The 27,240-nt window shown below is 44.3% G+C and overlaps 1 protein-coding gene across 1 annotated transcript; it reads left to right on the forward strand.

Annotated features, from left to right (window-relative positions):
* Positions 1–448: 448 nt before the first annotated feature.
* On the forward strand, positions 449–26,988 carry zbtb7a (zinc finger and BTB domain containing 7a). Its single transcript, XM_049587647.1, has 4 exons — positions 449–700; positions 15,307–15,870; positions 16,987–17,888; positions 20,019–26,988. The coding sequence occupies exons 1-4, from the start codon at positions 620–622 to the stop codon at positions 20,452–20,454; spliced, it is 1,983 nt and encodes a 660-aa protein (XP_049443604.1). The 5' UTR covers positions 449–619; the 3' UTR covers positions 20,455–26,988.
* Positions 26,989–27,240: the final 252 nt, after the last annotated feature.

Consider the following 27,240-nt stretch of genomic DNA (forward strand, 5'->3'; position numbering starts at 1 on the left):
CAAAGAGACCCAAATTGACCACAGAAACAAAACACGACAAAATAAGGGACAAAATTAACACAAAGAGACACAAAACCACCAAGTCTGTGTCTTGCTCCTACATAGAGGAGGTGGTGGGGCCCTTTACATCTAACATTTTAAAGTTGTCTTGGTAGCTCTGTATGAAGTTTCAGGACTTCAGATCAATTACAACTAATGTGTAATTTTTTCCCTTGTCATACCAAAGATATTCTTTGGGCACAAACTTAACTGATCAGATGACAGGAAAAAAGTGACATGTTACAGCTGCACAATTGTTGACTCCCCGTTTTAAGGGTAAACACCAGTAATGGATTTTTCTGTGATGTTTGACTCCATTCATGATTATGGTACACAGTAATATGGTTGTTGTCAGAGCCTCAGCTGCCACTGAGGACACTGAGGTCATGTGTTTGGTCTGTTTTCAGCTCTTTGTGAGTCATTTAATTGGGTCACTTTGGGGCCAATGCAATAAAATAAATTCTAAAAAGTATTTATTTGCTCTTTAGTGTGAAGAACAGAAAATCTAATTTATTACAATAATATTTTTGGATGATGGACTTTGGTTGTAATGTGTAGGCTAGTGTTGACTTAACTGGACATGTTAACATTCAGACTCACTCTCACACATAACAACCTGGACGGCTTTGATTTCTCCCACCAAACGTTACCCTCTGAAACGGTAAGTGGTCTTTATAATGCTTCTTTTTTTGTTTCATATGTTTTTAATTTAGTTTACATGCCAATATTGCTAAGCTAACGTTAGCCAGCTTAGCTAGGCTAACGGCTACCCAGCTAATGAGGATATGCCTTGAAGTTACAAAAAATATTTAAGTGGAGCTTTACAGAAACAACATAGCGACACAGTTTGTGCCTCAACAATATAATATGTCTAACTTAGGGGTAACTCTGAACCTTAAACCGCTCATTGTAACCTACATTAATGCTTAAGATTAGCTTAGCTGTTTGCTAACGTTGCTAACATTAGCCGTTAGGTTTAGTTAAATGTCTAGATTAAGCCCACCAAATCCATTTTTCATACATTTATTATATGCAGCCGTTGCTGTCCCTATTTAAGTGAGGGCATTTTAATTAATGTAAAAGTCCAATCTCTCATTTGAAGTTTCAATAATCATATTATTGTAATGTTTTTATTGTTTAATTTGTCAAAATGTGCTACAAGTTTGGCATGGAGTTTGTGAACCATTTTGGCCCATTTGTGTACCTAATTAGCCCACTTAATGATTTGTTGATGAATATATATTTTAGATAATCTTAAAAAATACAAAGTTGTCATATTTAAAATAGTAAACACTTAGCTTTCAACAGCTGTTTTCATTTTGTCTCCAATCCTATCCTATGATCCTATGGCATTTAAATGCCATTTGAAAGAGACATGACCAGGCTTTTTGCTTTGTTGTCAGAGCAGAAATAGCTAAACATACAACATGTCTTCTTTGAAATGTGCCCCCCTCCCCCCAAAAAAAACGATTCAAGGAAAATAAGAAATAGTGGAAATTACTTTTCAATACTTGAACACAGTACTTACTGTCGGCATTTGAATTGTTATTGGCATTTGATGTTTTTATGAGGATTTCTGACTGACTGAAATGGTCATTTTATAATTCTGATTTTCAAATGTTCATCACATTTAGGCAAGTATTTGAAATCATCATAGAAACAATATTTAAAACCATTCAGTCCACTGAGTAACATACAGTTCATTGTGAGGAGAGTATCTGAATAATGGAGCTGGTTCACCGGGTGAGGTCAAAATTAAGGAGAAAAATGGTTCAGAGGTCAAACGGGAGAAACATCAGTGAATTTATTTATTTTTAAAAGACAGTATATTTTATTTCATACATATGACATTAAAAAACAACTACGTTAAATAAATCTATATATGATGCACTAACATACCATGAAAAGTATATATTGGTCATGCAAAGAAATGATTAGCTATTCTCATTTATATAAACACCAGACTGTGATTTGTTTTTGCTGGCGTCCTCTTTAAACCCACCAAGTAAAAATGTTGATAAAAAAATTAAGATAAACATACACTAAACTACAACCACCATATATATATATATATATGCTTATCATGCTTTATGTCCTTGCAGTGAAGAAAATTATGCAGCTAAAAACTAATTTCTCATTCAAGTAATATTGTTATGTCTTTTACAAAATGCCAATAAGTTAACATTTTTAGAACAAATGAGTACTTGAGTAATGAGTAGCAAAATACAGACGCAGAAGTATGCAAAAATTGTTCTCTTCTGAGGGTACCAAAACCCCCCAAAGTTTTTTTGCAACTTCTTGTGGGATCAGCAGTACATGTCACAGATATCACAATAAAAAGGCATTTAACAAGCAGCTTAATTGAGACACAGCAAAATATGATGTACTTTTTTTTTAGTTTGATACATGAGTTTCAAGTGGTCTTAATAGGGACGATAACCTGTTGTAGGCATACAGTCATATAGGGCCTACTATCTGACTGTTTCAGTCTTTGTTAGTTAGTAGGTCAAGTGGCCATCTGTATCCGGGGATTCTTGTTAACTGCTTCCTTTTTTGGCTAGCTTTAATCAAAACCATCATTCAGACAGTAATGACAAACACAGATTTGATGTGGGGTGTCTGGACTTGGAGAGGGCCGGTTTATATTGGACTGAAAGACGACATAGCCATAAAAATGTCTGACATCATCTCAGACTACCATGGGCTCAACTAATTTTGACTGTGGGTAATTAGGCCAAAACTGAATTGAAGGCAACTTGTGTAAATATTATGTATTTATGTAAAAGTGTATGTCCTGCTGTTTTCATTTCACTTAGGCTGCAACTTATCCACCTGCATCCTCTTCACTTAGCATTGCAAATTATAGCAAGTGATGGCACCACATGTCCAAATCCTGCAATTCATGTGTGTTTCTGAAGTTTGAATGCTGCGGCTGCCCTGTGCTTAAGCAGAGACAGTGCTTAACAGTGCCCTCTAGGCAGAGGGTGTGTCACTACCTCTCCCTGCCAAATAGCCCCTTGATTCCCCTGCATGGTTATCTGTGCAGTGCCAAGCCAGTGTCAAGCCCTGCTGCACTGTGGGACATGGCTCCTGTGAGACTGGAGCCAAAAGGCAACAGTTTACAGGCAGCAACGTTATGAAAAATATGTCTTTTATGGTGTGTGCATGAAATATATGACTTCAAAGTGCTTTCAGAGGTGTGCTGTGATGGTTTATGGTGCAACAGAATCATGGAATACATCTTGTGCTCCATCCCACTCCGTGGCACAATGGCTGGCGTGCACTCACTGAGGGGGCGTGCGGGTGGGTGGTTGGAAGTGGCGCAACATCAAGTGCAATAGCTGTAAATTTACACATGGGAACTCGCCATTTCCCACAGCGGAGGCATTTTTCGACTTAGTAATGTCTTCTCTGATGCCTCACCTGTTAGAGCTTGGCAGGTATTATGCACAGAGACCAGGCCGAGCCAGAAAGTGTATCGAGGGGGTTGCTGGCAGCCCCTACTGTATGTGCTGGAATGTGCCAAGGCTTGCTTTTGGGGTGGGACACCATGACCTCAGGCAATAGGATGGGTGGGTGCGACTCGGCTCACATAGAAAAGGAAAGGAGCAGTAAGAGATGAGGCGGGTGAGAATTGACAAGAGTTACAACTCATGTACCCTCGTGTACCAAACGTTTGAGTGTCCATGGATGGAAACTTTGGCTGACATTCACCGTGGAAACCACAGAGTGGGAAGGCATGGGTTAATGATTTGTGTCATCTCTGATTGAGTTTATGACTTTGACAACTGTCCACTTTTGAGCACAAAAAAATTTCCACTTTACTTTTTGCTTCACAGAGGGAGGAGGGAGAGGAGACGGAGGGGGAATGCTGTTTCTTTAAGAGAGAGGGAGTGAGAGTGAGTGAGGGAGAGAGAGAGAAAGGGAGGGACCTCTTTGCCCTCCAGAAACCAGGAAGGGAATTGAGTTGATCTGCTGCTGCTTGGTTAGCGCATACGGGGCTTTAAGCTGCACAACAGTGAGAGGGAGAGGAGGAGAGGAGAGGGCTGAGCTAACCCACAACAAGCTTCACCACGGCCATCGCAGGTGAGCTAAAGGCACCCTGCCATCCCCTCGCTGTCTGCCCTGGGCCTGACGACCAGAGGGGAGCAGGGCAGAGGAGGAGAGGAGAGAGGGAGGAATGAGGGAGGGGGACAGAAAGGAGAGCAGGGTGGGGGGGTTGGCCGGAGAGGAGAGGTGGGTCGCAGCAGTAGTCCCTAGTCAAGGTTCCTCTTTTTTTAATCCTCCTAAAGTACTTCCTCTGTACTGCTCTTTACCTCTGGGGAATCTTGAGATAAAGTTTATAGGATGTGTTCAAGGCATTAACTTTTCAGGCAGGTGGAAGCACTTAGAGAAGGAGGAGGAGGAGGAGGAGAAGGAGGGGGGTGAGGGGGTTCTCGGGAGAGGGTGGGGGGTACTGAACGAGGGGAAGGAGGAACCAAAAATAATTGTAATGGACAAGGTATAAGCAATAGCAACAACTTTTCGGGACAGTGCCGATTGTAATGCTCAGTGCGGGGCAAGTTGTGTGGTGTGTGCGCAGGGCATGTTGTAGTGGCATTAGACTGTTTGGAATAGGAATAACTCATAATTTAGGTCAGGAGTTTTAAGTGTGTCTGAAATGTCACCAGCCAATGAGAGAATTCACCTCTGATGTCTAGTTATCGCTCTGACAGTTCAGGCTGCATTTTTCAATTTTTATTTTTTTCACGCGAAGCTCGGCCCTGTTTGATGGCTGGTCTGTACTTTAATACCTGGCAGCCTGCTAGCAACATACTGTAGTGTATAATTCAGCCCTGAGTGCTTACGTTAGAGCAGGCTTGGAGATAGTGGGGGTGGTGAGGGCAGCGAGAGCTGGGACTCGTAGTCCACAGCGAGGGGCTGCAAAGCAGGTCGAATAGGGTTTCGAACTCTATATCCCAGAGTGCCTTGCCCTTGGCCATCCAGGAAAGGGAACAGCCGCCAGCCTATCCCGACAAGGAGGTGTGGTGAGTGAGCAGCTGTCAAGCCAATGAGAGCAGGGGATGCGGAGCCGAGTTGTGGGCTGAAAACAGAGGGGGGTGGGGTAGTGGTGGTGGTGGTGGTGGTGCTTGGGGGGGTAGGTGTCTGTTTGTGTGGGATCAGGCAAGGGCTTGCCTGTATGACTAGGGCCACTCGCAAGTTTCCTGTCTGGTAAAGCTCTAGCCCTGCCCAGAGACGGAGGCAGCAGAGCTGGCCGGCAGGCAGGGGAGGCAGATAGGGCCCAGGAAACATTTTCTGCCTATTTGGTAAGCACTCCAAAGACATCCACATACACACACTCACTGTGTCTTCAGACTGTGACTGAGAGGAGAGGAGAGGCGAGCAGAGGAAATAAATACCATAGCGTGTTGTGTGTGAAGGAGAGTGAGAGAGATGGGGCTTGATAGAGTTCAGAGTTCTTGACCCACTTGCAGATAAAGGAGGGAATGGCAAATAGGTCAGCGCTGAGTGTAAGGTGCTGCACAGAGGAATAGTTTGTCATAAAGTTTTCATTCACATCAGGCTAACTTTTCAGCTATTGGCATGCATCGTGCATCACTGTTGTTTCCATCTTATTAAGACACAGTATTCTTTTAATGTTTTGGTCTACTGCTGGGACTAAATGGCACTGCTGCTATTATTAGTAGAGTGAAAAGATGAAGACAGTTGCACATCCTGTACTGCTGCTTCTTTAGGGGTGTTTAAGTAACTCTACTAAAACCACTGCATCAAATGTTTGCTGGAGTGTGGCAAAGCGACTGAGCTGATAACTGTCAAGAGTACAGGTGGGGTGTTGAGTAATAGTTGATTTGAGAAACCTCAGACATCTTTTCTTGCTGAAGGGGGAGAATATGTGACACATCTCGTGACAACTGGATTTCACTGGTAGGGTAAGCTGCCTCAGCTAAATCCATGCAATATTAAAATAAAACTTAATCTCTGGTAACTTTGTGCACTATGCTGGAGAACTCGTGTACTTGCTGATTGATTTCAGTTTTTCTCAGCTACTCACACCATGGTCAGTCTCATGACATCTTTTACTCCCGATCCACTCACCCCCCCCCCTTCCTCACCAGCATCGTGTTAAAAGCAGATTCTAATCTAGCCTGTCATGTCCTGCTTGCTTGTGGCTCGTGGTTTGAAGACTTCACAGGAACCCTGGCTGCCTCTCTCGATAACCAGATGCATATTTTTTGGCTTTGCATACTTGTTGAACCCGTTTTTTAAACCTGTGGGCATGGTGAGGGTACAAGACGCGCGCGGTACATGAAGACGCCCAAATGCTGGGAAAGTGTTTGGAATGCTTCTCAGAAGGCGGCAGCTGACAAGGTTGATGAGATTGTTTTTATTCAGTTCAATGCCACAGAAAATATAAGTTACAGTAAATGTTGTCCTGATGCTATGCTCTATGCCACCTCCTAGCTACCACTATAGAAGAAAAAGTATAGTTAGTTCAAGTAAATACCAGCAAGAGGTTAAACTAGGACGCCATATGTGTTTGTGTGCGAGTGTGTGCTTGTGTGCATGCATGCATGCGTGTGCGTCTGTGTTACCAACAATAGACTCCAGGGGAATTGCAGGGGACTTCAGTGGCTGTGGGCAGGTCCAAGACACCACCCATCAATTTGGCGGTGAGGCTGAATACAGTTTGATATTCCTGTATGTTTGTGCCTACACCACTATGGCCTGAAACTAGCAGGTTCAGACAGACTGAGAAGACAGGTTGCGTGATGTCGCCGTGGCAGTTTGAGGCTTTATTTTAGAGTGAAATGTTGGCTGTATACAATGAACTACATGTAGCAGTCATTATATTTGTTCAGTTTTGTTTATGTGGTCGAATGATGTATTGTGGCCCATATGGTGGAACCAGAACTTGAGTTGTTTTGTTCTTCATACCAAACAACATAATTTCTGTGCTGCTGATCTATTCCTATATGTTCATTTGTGTAAGTTAAAACATTTTAAAGACTTTCATCTGCCTGTTTTCCTGGCGAATGCAGCTTCACTTCCCTCTAATGTTTGGTTCCCCTGGTCAGCTGCTCAGTATACCACAGCTTCCAGCCTGGCTAGGCAGATAGACAGACCCCTCTCTGTTGTTTTTTCTGTTGTTGTGCTGAAGTCTAGGGGGAGTAAAGGGGCTTCTTCTGTTCTCTTCTGGGACATTTATTATGGAGAGGCCAACACAACCTGATCAAATTAGACAGGGAGAGGAAGAGGCTGGGATGTTTTTCAGAGTAGGGGTAAAGCTAGGCTTGAATTTTCACACTTTTTGAGTCAGATGATGTCTTTTTGTGATATATTAATTGAGGGTTTTCACATTTTCAGTTTGGTGGAAAAACATTAAAGGTAGTAAAGTTGATTGTTATGTTGATATTAAACACTGTAGTACAGATGTACGCTTCTTTTAATCAAGCAGAAAGGCCCTCTGATCAGGACGAGGGTATGTAACCAATCTGACACTGTCTGCATGTTGATTTAGTAAATTGTTTTGGGATGAAACAGGAGAGAAGATGGGTGGGTTGCACTGAAGGACGGCGAGACACAGGAGGTGGGTGGGTCTGCGATGCTTTGCCTTCTCAGCAGTGGAAAGGGGAAGTGGGCGATGTGGTGGGTACTGTGCAGTGCAGAGTCTGAGACGGAGATGGAGCAATGATGAGATGAGAGCGACAGATGAGAGGAAGAGAGAGAGGGTGTGTGTGGGGGGGGGGGGGGGGGTCAGACAGTAGGGACAGAGAGAACGAGCAAGCAGAGAGCTGGTCATCTGATAACAGAGCGGGTTCTGTTACACGCCTGTCACAGACTCACAGGAAGTCGTCTTTCCCTGTTGGGCTGCGCATGCACAAAGTGGCACATCCAGGGGCACGTCGGGCCTGCAGGCTGACCAACCGGCCTGCTTGAGTTCTGCAGGATGATGCTGTGTTGGGTTGTAGCGACGTTTCTGAAGCCATGTGTTAGATTTTGTTACACTTCCTGGTTGGCAGCATGGCAGTGTCAGAGCATGTTACTCAAGCTAAAAGGAACTCAGACAGTGGATGTGGTTTTATTGCACTACAGCTTATGAAAAGTGACTGTCCCAAGATGTGTGACAGGACTCATGACTTGCAATGAAATATCCACCAAAAGACCACATTTTAACTGGCATGAAACTAGTGCTGTTTATGGTTTTTATGGAGATAATACTGACCACAGAAACAGCTGCACAGTGCTGTACAAAAGCCATGCAATCCTACCTTATTTAAGATGATCACTTTTTGCTGATAATACTACTTAAATCGATTGTATGTTGTCTCAACTCAAATGTACTTTTTGCTGCTTTACACTTAAGTGGAGTGGCATTAAACTACATTATGATGTTTCTTATATTTTGTCTGACTTACAGGTGAAGCAAATATGAGAAAGAGTTACAATGCAATGCAATCCAACACCACAGACTACACATTCAAATATTACCTTAGAGTTTCATCACCATGTTTCTGTTGTTGTGTCAAACACTATTTAAAAAAATGTAAGTTTTGCTAAAGCATACTTCACAGCTGTTGTACTGGATTGAATTGCACTGTGTTTTGTATTTGCTAGCCTGTGGCTAACCAGTCGGTCTGACTGCTACAAACAAGTGAGAAAACAAAACACAGACAAATTAAGAACAGTGTGAGAGCTTGCACAAGTAATTAGCAGCAGCTATAGGTTTCACTTTTCCAGTTCCTTTGCTATCTGGCAGGGCAAACACGGACCTTTACAACATCGTAAAACCCCCCTGCTAGTTTCCTCACATTAAACTTTGCCCAACTTGTGGGTGGTTACCTTCCCTCTTATTGAGGCAGGTTACACCAGGTAACAGTGAGATCTCTCTGAGTTTATCATTGACATCTGAGCCGGATTCCTAAGCCACCATACAGTACGCTCAGTTGTTATGATTGAGCTTTAACTCCCTGCCTCGCCCACCACCTTTTCACTTGCTTTGTGTCTGTGTTTTGGCTCCCCTTCCTGGTTAGTTTCTAGTAAAAAGCTGCCAGGTCGAGGCCAGCCCATGCAACTTCAGTTTTATCAGTCGCTTGCTCTCTTCCTGCTTCGCTCCCAATATGACCAATCAGGTTTCCTTCCACCACTGGCAGCATTGAGTCACTTGGCTGGGGCACTTGCTTTAAAGCCACTCTTCCAAGGAACTGCCACCCCCTCCCCATTCCGATTATCTGGCCTTATCTCAGTCTGACCTTGAACCCACTTGACCTGAAGTGATTCCCTTGCAGCAGGGCGGGCTAGGCAGGTTTGTTGCCCTGGAGGGTCAGTTGAGATAGTCAGTGAAATAAGGACGGGTGGAAAGTGAAATGATAAAGAAAGGGTCTGGGAGGCAAAGACAAGAGCAAAGGGCCAACCAAGTTCTTCAATTTGTTGTTTAATATCAAGTTGTTTTTGCACTCTAATCTTAATACATACATAAAGTCCTCACCTGTGTAATATTGGAAGTAGCCTAATAGAATTGTTCTCTTGTAAAAACAATAAGCTAATAACACTTCACAAGGTGTTATAAAATTTCTGCTCTGTATTTCAGTAGTAAACGGTGGCCCATCTGTGCTCCATTAACATTTATGGTTTAAGGGATCAATGATTCAGTTATGTTTGCTCTGATTGCTCCTGCGTAAAGTTGGGCTGCTCAGTAGGTTTGAATTGTGCTTTATTTTTATGAGCCAGTCATTTTTTGCATGCCAGAGTTTAAGAAACCGTTACCTGAAAGTTTTTTTTTAATAATAGGAGACCAAAGAGAGGATATTTGCTTTAAAATTCAGTAGATTCAAACCAAAACATAATGGAAATATTAAGTGCAGTACTGAAATTGAAATAACAGATTTTACTCTTTTTTGGTAGTCTGATGGAAATTATCTTCACTAGGTTTTTCTTGAGTTCAATACAACCTTAAAAAAACATTAAAAAGTGCTTGGAGGGTGTTTAAGTCTTCATCTCTCTCAGAAACATCTGAGGTTGCACAGGGTTAACAGTTTGTTCCTTTGTATTTAGGAATGACTGGTATGTGTCAGCCAAAGACAGAGATACTTTGAGAGTGGAAATTCTGCAGTCCTTCCATAGATGATACGTATCAGGCATGTTGAAAACACTTTTACTAACTGCAACCTGAGGCTGATGTCAACGTGTTTGTCCGTGAATGACAAGCAAATTGGGTGTGACTGCCTTGGCATGGATATTAAGAACACACACAGCACAGTCATCTGAAATAACAGCAAAACTGAACGCGCTTAACAGGAGACCGTTGTGGGTTGTTTCGTCCCTGACCTGTAATTTTGATATCTGTTCTTGCTGTGTGTAGATACATGGGAAAGGGTATGGGGACGTTACGGATGAGATGGAGGTAATGAGGGCGGGGATGGGATGGGTTGGTTCTGTGTTAAAGAGGTTGTTTGACTTGCAAAGCAGGCCTGGGTGCTCTTGCACTGGGCTTTGAGAGAGGGCCCTTCCCTGGAAGTGGAGCACCAGGGACACGGACAGCTGCTGCGCTGCTTTGTGCCGGGTTGCGGGCCTTGTCACCCACAGGCATGAATTAGTGATAAGGAATGTTTCAAGCCATGAGGAGGTGTCGGGATCAGGTTTGTTGCACTGTGTTTCCTCTTTCTTAGTCCTCTTTGCGGGGTTATTCGGGGACAGGTGGCTCCTGCATGCAGAGTAGTCCCTCCATGCTTAGTTGGCACTGAATGGCATTTGTGCGTGTGTGTGTTTGTATGTGTGTGTTTTATCTCCTCTCAGCTCAGCGTCTTTACCCCACAAAGCCGTGACCCAAGGGTCAGCTATATGTATGGGGGATAACGCGCTACGCAAGCTTGTAGCAAAGCCTGGGGTAGTGCAGGTGCTGTGTGTGTGTTAGAGAAAAGCAGGTTGGCTCGGGTCTGGATGGGCTCACAGAGATCTATTTCCTCCTGTGAAGGACGTGACCAGTAGCCATGCGGTTGCCCTTTGTCTTGCTCTTTCTTCCATCTCCATCTCACTATGCTCTCTCTTCCCCTCTCCCTCCTGTGCCGTCTCTCTTTGTCTTTGCCCTCCCTCCCTCAGCATATTCAGATGAGGGCTTGGATAATAAAATTTGCTCGTGCCATGTCTGACAGTCCTGTTTTATCGCAGCATAGTAAAAGACATTGGCAGTGTTTGCAGAGGCTTTGTGGTCAGCTGTCCATCAAAACTTAATTGAGTTAAGGGAGACGTACAGTAAGGAGAGAGAAACGGTGGAGCCGTCGAAACATTTCATCATTAATCAAACAAAGCAGTACTCTGTGACCTGATATTTGAATGTACAAACTTTTATCTTTATCATAATGTGTTGCTTAAATGAAAACAATCATTGACCCATTTAGAGGATCGTGATAAGTTTGAGCTCTCCTCCTCTCCTGCCTGCCTCCTTACAGAAGTCTTTTTTTAAAGCCTTTACCTAACTCTCACCTGTGGGCAGAGCTGACATGTTGCCAGATCTCAAGGTGTGGAGACAGATAGGAGTTGCTCTTTACAAAGGAGAGAAAAGGGAGAGGTGAACACAGGTGAACAGGAAGGAGAGAGGAGAGGCAGCCAGGTTAGGCAGGTTTGGTAGTGGGGTGTAGCGTACAAACATACCAGGAAGGCTGATATGAAGGAATGTCATTTGAACTCCTTGCTCTTGTAGAGAGCAACACACTCAATGCATCCTCCAACCCCCCCCCCCACCCCACCCCCCCCCCACCCCCCACCCCCTGCTAGGTCTCCCTGGCAGATGGAGAAGGGGGGGTGGATGTCCTATATGTGCGTTTATGTGTGTGTGTTTTAGGCGTTATTGATGTCTCTGGGATGTTACAGTATTTGCTTGTGTGTGTGTTAATAGAGAAATTGAGGATGGCTTGTTCTGCTGAAACCCCCCTCCCACTGCGCAGGCTTCAGTCGATCATTTTAATCTCCCCCCCACACGTGAGCGAGGGGACAGCCTTTCCTGAAACTTGGCACACAGTACAGGGTGGGGTAACCAGCTCAGACCGGATTGACAACCTCCCTTTTTAATACTGTTCCCTCGCAGCTTGTTGCGTGTCCTCTTCCTCCTCCTGTGGAGTTTTTCCACAGGGTCTGCTCTGGCAGCCCCCCTCCCTCCCTCCCTCCCTCCCCCCATTTTCCTCCACCTCCCTCACCTCCCCTCCCCAGCTCTCGACTGACACAGAGTGAGCAAGCTGCACAGTCCAGCTCCCAGCATGCACTCTGATCCTCGCTGCCCTCTGCCTATCTGTCCTCCACGACCTCTTACTTGATTTCTTGCACGAGTGCATGCTCACACACCCATAGATGTAGGCGTGTTTACAAGGAAACATCCACCTGCACACACATATAATGCATAAACATCTCCACTTAGTCATTCACCCACTCATGGTGTTTAAGCAGGCACAAAGGCTGGCCAAAGGCTTTCAGAATTATTGTTCGCCACTATTTAGTCAGTGCCACTCACTTATTGCACATTGCCCTATGTCTGCTCTTGTATTAAATATGTAAATACACCTGTTGTGTCAATGGATTTGCTTAAAAATCAGTTCCAAGCAGATGTGATGTGTAACACTGTGGTGTTACTCTGTGGCTTCTCTCCAGTTACTTTGGACAGTCGCTCAATGCTCAAGCAAAAACAAGTGAAATGTTTCAGTTGGCTGTTTTTGCTAGTATTATTTTTGGAGCTTGTTGCGTTCCATAAAAGATTATTTACTGCATTAAACATATGCAGCAAATGTAAAGTCTTCACTGTGAAGTTCAGTCTCAGGTCAGGCACTCACAGAACACAAAATGACTTTCATAACTTTAATTAGTCCTTGTGGGGAATAAGGAACACATCATAGTGAAAGGTTTTGATATGGATGGCTCTGGTTAAAAAACAGATATGTTCATGAAACTGTCAACGTGTCGATGTGAAAAATCAGTAGAGATGTTTTTGCATTGCCAAGGTACTAATGAATAAAGATGACTCGTTTGAGTGAATCATTTCAGATTTTTTTTTTTAGTGACAGAAAAAGTCAGTACACAGTTTACTCGGATGAAGGTCATAAGCATTCAGCAGTGTTACTTAACTGGTGGCCCATGGGCCGCATCTGGCCCGTGATAGGGTGTCAGGTGGCCCGACGGCCATTCTCTAATTCACAATGAAAATATTTTGATTTATACTGGGATTTTTTTTTGCACTTAGAATGTAAATAAGGTTCCAGAGTGCAAAAAAAGTATCAAAATAGATGTGGCAGGGGCGTCTTTGGCTTAGTGGTAGAGCAGACGCCCCATGTACAAGGCTGTTGCCGCAGCAGCCCGGGTTCGACTCCAGCCTGTGGCCCTTTGCTGCATGTCATTCCCTCTCTCTCTCCCCCCTTCACACTTAAGCTGTCCTATCAATTAAAGGCTAAAATGCCCCCCAAAAAAATCTTTAAAAAAAAAAAAAAAATAGATGTGGCAAATTAGCATTTTTACACTTCTGGTTCCTTCGTCTCAAAGTCAGTTGGTTTTTGGTTTGCTTTAAATAAGGTCTGTGGTCAAAAAATACATCAGTACATACCCACTTGTGAATGTTGAAGCTTTTATGTGTCTTGAAAAAGGCGGTTGCTAACAAGTGGCTAATGAGCCTACAGAGCGTCATCACCCCAGACACGACTTTACAGCCTAATTGTGGTGGTGCAGTTGAAGTCATGTGACTGTGGTGTCGTTTATAGTTAAGCATTAGCTTTTTAGTCATGGCAATTGCATTTACGCTTCAAAAATCATAAAGCTGCGTTTCTTTGTGAAGATTATCTTGCTGAGCAAATATGTAAGTATCTTAACTTTTGTTTGCCACAGAGTTTTTTCTGCAATGATATAAAATCCAGTGGAAACATACCATTGGCGCTGGCTTTTTGTAGAGGGAACCAGTGCAAATTTTACTCTCGGGTTGCCTTACAAAAAAAAACCCTGCAGCACTTTGTGAAGCTTGTTTATCAAAAAAATTTAAAAATGGGAGGATCCCTGGGACCCCCGTTAGAGGTCTGGGCTAAGTCCTGAATGTGTCCTCAAATTTTAGAAACATTCTGTGTGCACCTGACACCTGACTGGCTGCTGTGTCCTGAATTGCCTCTTGGTTAGATAAGTGAGGACTGCCAGTGTTGAAAGGTTGAAAACATGCAGTTTATTTATTACATATACTAATAAATTTTATTAATATTTGTTTGTTAACTGACCCCTGTCATTTTTCAAAAGTGGCCCCCAGGCACAGCAAGTTGAGCAAAATCATATCATCAACACTTCTTTAATGGGTCACAACAGGTTGCAGACCAATTACTACAGTAGTGTTCATCAACCACCTATATACTGTACACTGTTATACAGCAGCTTTAACTTGTCAGAGCAGTGCCTGGTTTTTGTTACAGTTTGTCTGTTTTCCAGATGTTGCCATGATTTTTAAGACAGATTTTTGACGTATTGAATAATTTCGTAGTCTTTTCCTTTTCCTGAGTTGTGACATTTTGCTTTGAAAGCTCATCCATCACAATGCTGATAACCAAACCTGTTTTACAACTATAACAATACTAATTGGCACACGACCTGATATGACCTAACTCTGTAGATTTTTGCCAAGATACTTGAGAGTCTCTCTGTATCTCATGGACTGTGCAGAAATGTCTTGTGAGGGATCCTGTATATGCACAACAATGTATACTTCAGTGTTTAACTTGGTATCCTTACAGTTCTTACAGTAGGACTCCTCTCACACCCTCACCTCCATAAAGCCCTCTTTGTGTATGATATCAGAGGGGCCCCTTGTGTAGATCTATAGAATTTGATTTCATAAAGATATGAGGAGGAGTTATTAGAGCTGTAGGATCTTAAGAGCAGGATACCAAGACTATGTAGGTGGGCGATGTACGTTAGTGTAGTTAAAGAGACTGTATTTCCATATACTGTGCTGCGTCCCGGCCATGACAATGAAATCTTTAGTTGGACTCAAGTGAGTTCAGTGTTCTTTGTTTCATCACAATTGTAGTAAAGCCCTACGCTTGTACTTAAGATTGTGTCCTCCATTAACGTTTTGTGTGTACTGGTTTGTGCTCTGAAGCATTCCAGTGTATATTTCTGACTGTGGTGAATCGATTAATCAATATTCCTCTCTCTTCCTTTATCCACATAAAGAATGTCATGAACTGATCTATTATTTCCTCCTTGTCTTTCCCCTCCATCCCATCCCTCTATCCGACTCCTCTCTCCCCTCAGACAGGCAGACGGACAGACGGCAGGACGGATACACGGGTGGGGGCTGTGCTAGGCGGCTCGGCGGCAGGCTGGTGGAAGATGTCGTCAGGAGCCGGCGGGAGGGGTGGAAGGCGGCTCAGGGGGACAGCAAGCAGTGGCGGCGGAGGAGGGAGAGGAGGGGCAGGAGAAGCAGAGGAAGGCCCTGTGGGGATCCCGTTCCCTGAGCACAGCGCAGACATCCTGGGCAGCCTGAACAAGCAGCGGCTCAGCGGCCTGCTGTGCGATGTGCTCCTGGTTACTCAGGAACGGGAGTTCCCAGCTCACCGCTCCGTCCTGGCATCCTGCAGCACCTACTTCCACAAGCTCTTCACTTCAGGGGCCGCCGCTGACCAACAAAACATCTACAACATCGACTTTGTGGCGGCAGAGGCTCTGGGAGCATTGCTGGACTTTGCCTACACAGCCACGTTGACAGTCAGTCACAGCAGTGTGGCTGACATCCTTGCCGCTGCACACCTCCTGGAAATCCCACCTGTCCAGGACGTCTGTACACACCTGCTGGACACCAAAGTGCTCTCCCCGCCGGTACAACACCATTATAGAACTAGAAGTGACATGTGTAAAAGTCGAGTTTAAGCTTTGAGATTTGATCTGCTCTGCCTTGAATAATGAATAAGTGACACCACTAGCAACCCATTGTAAGTGTTGAATTAACTTATAGCAAAGCACAGACCAAATGTAATTCTCTTGCCTCAGCCACTTAAGAAATGAGGTGTCCGTTCATCATACAACCCCCTTCATTAAATAGTCAGCATAGTCAAGCTTACATCATGGCCTTTATCAGGCTGCCTCACCATCCCAAACACACGCCCACAGTCTTTGAGTTCAGCACTTACTCATTCTGAGCCAATAACGTGCAGAAGGACAGCGTGCTATTTAGCCAGCTACAGACGCAGCATATCACAGCTACACTTCAACATGATCAAGTGTAGCTGTGATATGCACATGCATGTGCTCATGGGTATAATGAACCCTTGGGTGTGCATCCAGGATACCCAGAGAGTGATATGTCTGTGCTGATAGGCCTTACAGATGTAGATTAAAGTCTGTCTTGTCAGCTTTCACTTCAGCTGATGTGCTTTGTAGAAAGATGGATGACGCATCTCCACTTGCCTCCACTGTACAAAAATGAAGTCAAAACATTAAGGATACAGCTCCTGCCATCTTGAGCTGGTGACATAATTTGGTCTGCCCAATAGCAATCTCCGCTCTGTCCAGTTCGTCCAACCATTTGCAAACAGCACCAATGACTAGAACAAATAGCTTTTAATCATGACATCAAACTCCCCCTTTTATAGCATCAAATAACTAATTAAACCAAAGTAATCAGAAAACCACACACTTGAACTAATATCACCTTAACAAGAGCTACATAAAAAGAGAGAAACCATCTTTTGGAAAAATTTATTTGATGTGCACATTGATGTTTTAGATTGGCCTATGTCCCATCCACTAACATGGAGGGGGCGGAGTTTATGATCAGTACTGGAGCCAGCCACAAGGGGGCGATCCAGATGTCTTGGCTTCACTTTTAGGCAGCTGTCATGTCATCCATATTTATTATACAGTCTGTGGTGCAAACTTTCCCTGACTTTGAATTTCTCCTGCACTCACTGTTTGTTCCCCGTCATGTTTCACTAGGCGGGCAGTGAGCGAAGAGATGAAGATGAAGATGAGGACGGGAAGGGCAGAGGAGGCAGGGAGCAGGGGAACCGGGTGCGGGCCCGGGAGTACCTGGAGTACTTCCAGAGAGGAGCGCACTGGAGCAGCAGCTGCAGCACGCCAGAGCTCAGGGACCTGCCCACACACCTGCACTTTAACCATGGTAATGGGGGGGCCCCCAGCAACGGGGCTCCTGCTGGCCCTGGTGAGTACTACTCCCCCCTCGCCCTCGCCTTGGCCCAGGCCCCCACGCAGGAGCCAGAGGATGAGGATGAGGATGAAGAGGAAGATGAGGACGGGGACGCGGTGCAGGGAAATGGAGCAAGCCTGGGGTCATCTTACTACCCTCCATCCCAAAACGGGCACTTCTACCTCCCCCCTGAGTCCAGGCTGGGGCAGGACACAGAGGTGGACGATGGAAGCAGGGAGGCAATGGCGAGGGAGAGGGGTTCCGCCAGCGCCCTCCTGCAGCAAATGATGGACTCCATCGAGAGGCAGAAGGAGCGCGCAACAACAGGGGAGGAACAGGGAGATGGGGATGACCCCGACATGGAATTTTACTTGAATTATTTTAACAGCACGCAGCACGAGGATCCAGCTTCGGCTGCTGTGACACAGGGAGTGCCGCCGCTCTGGTTATCACGGGGCAGAACAGGCCAAGACAGAGTAGGCGGAGGAGGAGAGAGGGTGGTGGGGGAGCGAGGCAGCGGGGGTGGAGCGGGAGGAGGTGGAGGCGAGAGGAAGATGCGCTCTAAGGCCTTCCAGAAATGCCCCATATGCTCCAAGGTCATTCAAGGAGCAGGCAAGCTACCCCGCCACATCCGAACGCACACGGGGGAGAAACCTTATGAATGCGCCATCTGCAAAGTGCGCTTTACCAGGTAAGCCCAATTAATGAAGTGACTACCCCATGTCACATGTACTAATAGTCTTGGACTTGGCACTGTGGACAAATCGCCCAGCAGTGGGAAACACCACAAAGCCAAGAGCAGGAGCATTAGCGCTAACCAACTTAGCTTTGCATTAAGGAGGCAGTGCTGTTTGTGAATCTTAATGTTTACCTTCATCATGACCGAGTGTCCCTAACCAGGTTTTTTAATGTCACATTGAAACCAAATGCTAATCAAAATGGCATGCAGAGTGTTCCAGCTCTGAGAGAGGGGGTCAGGTGGTTATAAAAGTCTGTTTTATTGTGACTTGCTTCATAGCAAAGTCCTGGAATTTTAACATAGAGGTCCTATAAAAGAAGGCTGTGCCATGGCAGTGTTATCTAGTGGAGGGCTGCTATAAAGTGTTCTGATACAGAGGGGGATTACAGGCTCTGGATGGTACTCTATGTGCGCCAATGCAGTAATTTGAACTTTTGATCTCTGGTTATGTTGATTATTGCCCACGGCAGAGTAGTTAACACCACCCCCCTCCTCTCTCTCTGTCGCTCTTTTACCTCTCTAATGAAATCTGCCATGTGCCGCTCAGATAAATGTGGCCACTCTACAGCAGAGGACTTGAGCGCACATGGTTTTCCCTGTATTTAGGAGTCCTGCCTTTTCCTTGAAATCATTCCTTTAATTAATTAATCAGTGGACTTGTGCTGGAAATAGATGCAGTAGGCTAGAAATACCCAGAACCACTGCTGGCATGGCAGGTAGGGAAGACCAATCTGAATTTGCCTTCTAGCTAAATTCGACCGGCAGTGGGAAGGGGGTATTGTAATCTTAATCCTGTTTGATCAGGGTTAAGAGTGTGCCTCGCACGGTAATAAATCACTCCTGTCCTTTAAATAATTCACCTCTGTCAGTGTGCCACTTTGTTTCAAGGCTTCAGCCTGTGTGTATGTGTGTGTGGGTGCATGCATGTGTTTCTCCTCACTTATATTTCTTTGCTAATTTTTATATTTGGGACACAGTTTGAACACACCTGAATAGGTTGTGGTGGGTTGACTTATTTGTTTGTATGACAGCTAATCTACCCACATGGTGTGTGTGTATGTGTGTGTGTGTTTACGTGTATGTGCGTGCTAAACAGAGTTGTCTTAACTACGCTTGTTTGTTGAGGAGCCCTCTGCCCTGGGTGCAGGAGGGTTAGACGATTAAAGAGCTCGGGAGCTAGAGAGATAGTAAGGGCTAAAGGGGGGAGGGAGGGACAAGAGTGAGATGAAGGCCAAGGCAGCCTGATAAAGTTTAGTGGGCGGCAGTGTACCATCGCAAAGTAAAAAATGTTCCAGGTTGTAATGAGATGACGTTAGATTTAGAGAAGTCATAGTTTGATCTTGTTTTGATTTGAGTTGTTGTATTTGGAAAGTGAGTCGTCCATATGAGCTGTTTGATTTGCTTAGAAGTGACAACTGCTCTTATCCAAAATTCAATCAAATTACATCTCGTGGGGGGAGAACTAGGCTGCAGGATTGATGACGTTTTACAGGCTCATTTATATTTCAGTGCTACTCAACGATAAAAGTCAAGTTTTCAAAATGATTTTGGAAGTGTACAGCTGCAGAGGACATTCAAGTCACTCATTTTCTATTCTCAAAGCATGCACGTTTTAGTAATCTGTCATTTGTTATGGTGTCACCCTCATCGAAAAGTTAACAGAAATCATAAAAATGCCAACTGACACAGTGAACGTTGAGCTTTCTTGTCAGTCAGCAGTTGTGCTCTTGTGTGTAATTACACAGATAAAGATGTAAAGTTTATGGCTTCTCCTCATTTGGCCTGGCTGTCCTCACAGAATAATCCCATTGGAAGAGATCCAAAAGATGGCTGTTTAATTGGAAATAAAAGCATATTAAGCTGACCACTGTGCACAGGAGAATCAGTTATATATTTTGAGTTAATTTGTGTTTGATAATACATGTTCTGATTTATAACTGATGCTGGAAAGAAAGACTGAAGCTGGCTGTGTGTGTGTACTAAGTGTATTCAGATATGTGTCAGCTGATCCTCTTGTGCATTTGAATTTTTTTTTTGTCTGTGTATTCTGATATGATCTTGTTTATTTTTCTTTTTTTCCAGGCAGGACAAGCTCAAGGTTCATATGCGGAAGCATACAGGAGAGAAGCCTTACCTGTGTACGCAATGTGGAGCCGCCTTTGCTCACAACTACGACCTGAAGAACCACATGCGCGTACACACCGGCCTGCGCCCCTATCAGTGCTCAAGCTGCTTTAAGACTTTCGTGCGCTCGGATCACCTGCACCGCCACCTTAAGAAGGACGGCTGCAACGGCATCCCCTCTCGTCGGGGCCGAAAGCCTCGGGTGCGAGAGCCGGGGCTCCTCGACGCCCCCCTGGGCCTGCTGAGCCCCAGCTCCGACACAGGCCCTGGGCCTCGCACCATCAGGGGACGGCGGCGCTCGGAGGCGTCCTCAGCAGCAGAGGTAGAGGGGGCTGCCGGAGCCCATGCACACAGTCCTCAGCTGCAGGAGCTGGCGGGGGAGGCAGGGCCCTGAGACTGCAGGGGCGACAAGGACACTGCTGGACACCATAGTCACTCTGCACCGCCTGTGAGACAGGCCAGTGAACAGAGAGGAGAAAAAACATGCAAAGGCAAACTTTAAAAAAACAAAAAACAAAACAACTAACTATTCCTCTATAAACCAAATCAGGGTGTCACAAAAAATCTAATCTTTATATTTCTTTCTCCTTTTACTTTAGGAAATGGAGTAGACATGCAAGCACTTGAGTCGGTTTATCTGTTTAAAGAGCAAAGAACGCTTCAAATCATGCACCCATGACGTCCACTTTCTGGGCCATTTCTTTCTTTATAATGTTAAGGGTTTTATACATTGGCATATGTGCTTAGGCAAATGTATGATAGATACAAAGAAACTCAAAGCAACTATGCAGTTGATTTAGATTTTTATTGGTTTTGTCCTCACAGCCTTCAAGCTCTAAGCAAGGTGTCTATCAAGCACCTTCTGGCTGCTGTACGGGTGAAGCGAGGACAAATCCTCCCAGTGAAAACAACTCTTTTTCTATTCTTTTGCAGGTCTGAAATGTACAGTTACCATAGAAACACCATTGCCACAATATGGCATATGCAAGGAAAACTCACCACAATTTTGATGCAACAGTTTTTTCTCTCTAAATGTTCCAGAAAGAATCAGACAAGGGTTTGATTGAAGTGGTACTTACTCTATAAAATGCATTTTAAGAATCTATGGTTTGTCTTATTGAAAAAAACCCAACAAATTCATGTAGAGTCAAATCCACTTTAACGGGGGCTCTTCAATTGCAGGACTAGGGAATATGAGGGGTGGAGGGTTTGTGTTTCTAAAGCACTACCATTGTCAATGTATCTGTTGGCTTGACTAAGTTGCCTCTTATCCCTCACGACCCTGCAATTTCAGCATTTCTGTTTTCCCTTTTGATTTTGTCTTAATTTTTTTTTTGTCGTTCCTTTTTGTTGACTGCTTCGGGTACTTGACACTTTATAATTGTATACATGTATATACAGCAGGTGGTGATATGACATTAGTCCCCTCTTAATGCTGAGGTGTACTTACCAATCGGGTTTTTTCCTCTTAGGCTTGATGTCATATTTCTCACAGAGTGAAGCTCGTGGGTGAACGAAAAAAACCTGTATGAATGTTTGATGACAAAAAAAAAAAAAAAAGCATTGAGTCACCCATTTTGTCCTAAACTTAACACTTGACTTGTATAGTTCCTGCCCAAAGGATGAGGAGGTAGAATGAATGAATGTGCTTAACTTTGTGCAGTTTTTTCGGATTCTGTCCTTGTGTGACAAGGCGCGGGTAGCATTTAACCAACAGCAGGTTAAAGGAATGGCAGGGAGCCTGAGTGAGAGAATGACAAAGAGTACGAAGAAGAGATAGATGAGCACCTTTTTTTCTATATTTGCACAGCTTTACTAAAGATATCCAACAGAGCGAGAGAGAGAGGTATATTTAAAGGAAGTGGGCTGGTGTTGGGGAGGGAGTGAGAGGAGGTTTATGTATCATGCTTATTCCAATCTTTTTTGCCCTAGGGACCACACAACCGTGAGGCAACCTGTATGATGAAGAGAGCAATAAATACCTGTCCAAGTTGGGAGGCCAAATAGGAGCGCAGCTGCAGCTGGTTGATGGGGGAGGGGAGCAAGGGAAGGGGAGGGGGATCTCACAATGTCTGTTGCATTCCAAAAAATAATCTCCCCCAGCTCAGCCACGTTTCTAGGCAGGAGGGGATCAAATCAGGCCTTTTCTCTCCCTCACTCTCCCTCTGTAGTCCTCTAATGCCCCCGAACTAGCCTGGAGGGGATATTATTATATTAGAGCCTGGTGTTACTGTGGGTAGGACGCCTGGTGCTGGCAGTTTAGTGTGTGAGTGTGTTTATATGTACGTGTGTTTGTGTACATGTGTGTGTGCGTGGCAGCCAGGGTCGCTCTGGCCACATCATCACTGAGTGAGTCAGCCGCAGCCTGTTCAAACATGCACCCTGAGCTGCCAGCCCCAATGCACTTTCTCTGTCTCTCACACACATGCTCACACACACATATACACACACACACACACACACACACTCCACTCACTGGGTCCAGGTATCCTGTAGAGAATGGGAAAACACCAGGGCTGACATATCTGTTTGACTATTGTAAGTGACTCCATACATCTGGATTTGTTAGTCTTAAAATATCCAAGTTATGTTATTGTACTCCAAATTCAATGCTATTTTCCAAAAGAGCACATCGAGCCTTTGAGTCAGGAAGAGAACATGCATGTGATTTAGAGCCCCCCCCCCCCCCGCTTTCACCCCACCCTGTAATTTCTGCAGTGGTGCTGTAGTTCAACTATCAGTCCTTTGCACCTTAATTGGAAAGAGACAGGTTATGAATGCACTTTGTTACTGAGGAGGGCACTTTTGTCAGCGAAACGGGTACTTTGAAACAAACCAGTTGCAAATGAGATCAGTCCTTTCTTCTGTCCACGGCGGTGAAGTCGAGCTCCTTCACTGGTTTTGTTCAGGTTTTGACGACAAGCTGCCAAAAAAAACACACGTTCAGATCTCTCAAAGAGACGCCGGGTAGGCTCGGATACAAACACGTTGGGTTGTGTGACCTTAAGAGGAGACACAAATAATCCATGTAACTGATTGCACTTGAAATGTCGTGAGTTGTCTTTATGTCTTAATGCAAAGGAAGGGGCTGGAAGGAGGTGGCAGACAAAGAAGAAAGGACACTGCGTGCGTTTATGCATGCATACTTTTTTTTTTTCGTGTCGTGCATGTGCACAAGCATGTGTCGTTGGCTGGCAGGCTGGAGGGTCTCAGGACAAGCTTGGATAAACAAACTTTGTGTCGGCCCCATCTGTTCACCAGCTACTCTCCTAACTACACGTGTTCTCCGAGGAACCGCAGTGATAATAGGTCCACGGTACCGCAGAAGCAAAAATACCGTATTGTTGAACAACTCATTGGACAGTTGCTTGTTTACTTCATGGCTCTCTTGGTGCAGATTTGCATAACTCTTTGTTTACCCTGGTTGGTCATTGTCAGGGGTTGGCTAGGTCTTGGGAGTTTTAGTTTCTATTTTTGCTCCTCTGTTATGACAGAGATGGGGTTTATTAATGCACAGTTCGACTCCCACAGGCAGACCAATACAGGCTGTGATCTTTATGTTGTGGTATGTTGGTGTGGACCGCTTAAACCAATTTTGTCTTGATGTGGCAGGAGGTGAAACCTGTTAGCCACCTTAAATATGTTTCTTTGGACCTTTTGATATTTCCCCAAAAGTCTTATGTTGTTTGTTGATTAACCAAAGCTTTTTTGCCCTCGATCTTAGTCTGCTGTCTACGAGAGATATTGAAAGTTTGTCTATAATTTATCCAGACTGGGCCTCCCTGACTACGCCACACACAGATGCCCTCCTCTTGAATACATATGCAGAAATGTGTGTGAAATCATACAGATATTTACTTGAGTTTGCTTTCTCTCGCTCTTTGTATCCTTGTGGACGATAGAATCAGAGGTTTAAGGATGTATAGTTTTTTTGTCTGTCTACACTTGTTTTTTTTTTCTTCTTAAAATAACGTGTTGTGCTACATTTTTTTCTAACAATTTTACATGGCTGTGCGTGCGTGTGTGTGCGTATGTGTGTGTGCGTGTGTGTGTGTGTGTGTGTGTGTGTGTGTGTGTGGGTTGGGGTCATGGTTTTGGGTTGCTGTGCCAGGAGGGTGGGGTAAATGGGTGCTTGGGTGGGGTTATGGATATAAAGCCTGATAGCACTGGAAATGGTGCTTTAGCTGAGAGAGCAAAAGTTTGCACTAATGTTAAATGTCCTTGTCCTGCTTATGGGAGAAGGGCAGGAGACCTCAGAAAGGCCTGCAAGTTTCCATGAGCACAGAGCAGTGTGGTTAATACTCAACGGTCTCACAACGAGTCCATCCAACCCCTCCGTAGAAATAATCATGTACAGTATATTAAGAAATATACAGACGTCCAACTACAACGACAAATACCAAAGGAAAAGAAATGGCTTGCATTCAAGTCATTGGACATTTTAAGCTACCAATCTCATGTTGGATTAATAGAGTTTTATTGTTGAATCTGAAGGCTCTTAAAAAGAGAACTTTTAATGGACACTAGATGTGTGATGACAGCAAATCATATTTGCTCTTTATATTAAGAAATATTCCAAATATACAACATTTAGACACTTAGAAAGTAGCAAAGCCTCTCCGAAAACATTTGAAATATTTGAGTTGGTCTGATGGCTGAGATGTTCTGTGTGCAGGTGCCAGAGATATTGAATCCAGTTCTTTTTAAAAAATTTGAGATTGGATTGTATCAGCATTTGTCTCATGAAGTTGAAATGATTATGAAAAACATTGTTATTGTTGAACACTGTTATTTTGACCATTGCTAAACTGGATGATTTCAGTTTCTGAATAGATTTAAATGTTCTCGAGCTGAAGCAGACTGGGACTCTGTGGCCTTGTCTGAGCAGCACTAAGCTTTTTTTGCTTTTCTTTTCTTTTTTTTTTTATTGTTTCCAAACAGTTGTATTTTGCAGTGTGGGGCCGAGGCTCACTCCCACCAGGTGGACAATGCATCGAGGGCCACAGTGTGCCTTACGGACTGACAAAACTCCATACTTCTTTGTCTGTTTTTTTTTCTTCCCATATTTAAAAAAAAAAAAAAAAATTCAAAAGCTGATTGGCTTGGTACTGAAATTAGTCACTCATCTGTTTAAGCTTTACTTGAATTAATTTATAACAATGTTTCCGTACAAGCCACCACTTTAGAGCTTTGCCTCTATGGTTCCACTACTGGTGCGTCCGCAGCCTCAGCCCCACACCAAGGTTACTCTGACACAGGCTACACTGAGACAGTCTCAGAACTTCATTGCAAGTGTTTTTCCAAATTGACCTTGATATGTTTTTACCCTGTGCTGTTATCAAAGAGTTTTGGTGAATCTATCTGAGAAGGCCATAAAACAAAGACGACCAACAACGATGATAACAATTATTATAACTGTAAATAATCAAGCGAAGCAGGACGAGGTGACTGTTAATATTGAGATTGCAGACGGGGGACTATTCGCTTTGCTTCGTCATTTTCCCGCACACCTGATTTTTTTTCGTGTGTGTTTTCCATCAGGCTCTTGGTGCACAGCAAGCTGAGCGCAGCATATGCAGTACGGCACAATGCGCAGCGTGGCTCTGGCACTTACACAGACAGCCCTGGGTCCTTCAGAGAGGCAGGCTGCTGTCTGTTGGCTGCTCTCAGCCAAGTGGGGACAGTTTGCACTTGGAGTCTCTGTCAGTCTCTGGGGATGCAAAGGTTGGCATACAGGGAGGAGGATTAAATACGGGTGGTAGGGGAAAGCTGGATGTTGTTTTTCAGGGATGAGGTTAGAAAGCCCAGGTGATGGACTGTTTGCTGAGCGGTGGCTCAGTGCTGGTCCTTTAAGCTGGTAGGAATTGCATGGCCACAATATGATAAGAATTGTAACACAAAGGAGGTCACCGCAGACTTCACATTGGGGAAACAGCAACAATGAGAATGTTGCTGATCTCTTTTGTCTCTATGTAAGTACTACTCAGGTGGAAAATACACTGCTATGCATTGGGTTTCAATGTAAGTTTATGGTATGTCTAATCACCCGCCAAGTTCTCTGTATTTGCCTTTTCTTGTTCGTACCGATATTTAACATAATAGTTCCCAGAAAGATAAAAGCAGGAACAGTTCCCTCATTGTAAAGTGGCTGTGACCAGCCTATTTCTCCATCTAATATTGATCCAGTGAATTGTTTGTTGGAGGGAAGGAAGCCACTGGAGATTCAGTCTTATTAGTCAGGCTGTAACATTTTTGAAAGGAGATGGGGTTGGAAAAGCACGGGGGGAGGGTAGGGGTGGGGGCGTATGTTCTCTTACTCTCTTCTCCCATCGCTCTCCCTCTCTCCGGACTCAGAGTCTACATCTTTGCTGCCGACTGGCCTTTGATCAAAGATCACACACCCTCAGCAGGGGAATCGACAGGAGAGAAAGGAGGGAGAGGGGATTGGATGAGGTGCGGAGGAAGAGACAGTTTCAGTTTTCAGTCACCTAAAACCAATTTAGGATACATTCCATAACTTCATACTGTGATTCCCACTTTGGAGTTTTTGGCAGGTGTAAAGGATGTGTGTTGCAGACAGTAGCGGGAGACGGTCAGCGTTTTGCAGTTGGCCGTTTCCGTCGTCACTCTGCCTCGCCTCACTATCCCTCCGCTGTACGACAGACAGACAGGTTTAAAGGCCCCCCGGTGCACCGCTATCCAACTGCCTTTTTTTTTCAGCTTCTGCGATTGTAACAAAAGCACTTTGCGAAAGGCCATCCTGAATTTTGTGTGCTTTTATTTTATGGTTATCACTATTGTTATTGTTTTTGTTGTTCCTGTTGATGTTTTTTTTTTTCTCAGTGCAAATTATTATTTAAATGCAAAAAACCAATTTGATGAAAATGAAAAAAAAAAAAATTAAAAACTTGAATATTTGGTATCTGGACTGAAGGTTGCTCAAGCTGCCGCCTCATCCGGACATAAACAAACACATCTCTGTTCTACTACCACCGTACCTGTTATATGCAGCTTATTGCATAGTCACACAAAGGTGTATGTGGTGGGGGGGTCCTGGACAGACCTCCCCCCGCCTGCTCTCTGCTTATTGTCTCAGATCTTGTTGGGAGAAAGGTCATTTGATCTCATTTTGGGAGACTCCTTTTCTTGAAAAAGAAACCTGTACAACAGTTGCAAAGCT

The sequence above is a fragment of the Epinephelus fuscoguttatus genome, linkage group LG10 (genome assembly GCF_011397635.1).
Source record: "Epinephelus fuscoguttatus linkage group LG10, E.fuscoguttatus.final_Chr_v1".
Lineage (NCBI taxonomy): Eukaryota > Metazoa > Chordata > Actinopteri > Perciformes > Serranidae > Epinephelus > Epinephelus fuscoguttatus.

Excerpts from the sequence above, each read along its gene's own strand:
- zbtb7a (XM_049587647.1), top strand. The coding sequence starts at position 620 with ATGTTAACATTCAGACTCACTCTCACACATAACAACCTGGACGGCTTT. Across the intron at positions 701-15,306 it reads AAACGTTACCCTCTGAAACG|ACAGGCAGACGGACAGACGG; the intron begins GTAAGTGGTCTT and ends CTCTCCCCTCAG. Across the intron at positions 17,889-20,018 it reads TGCAAAGTGCGCTTTACCAG|GCAGGACAAGCTCAAGGTTC; the intron begins GTAAGCCCAATT and ends CTTTTTTTCCAG.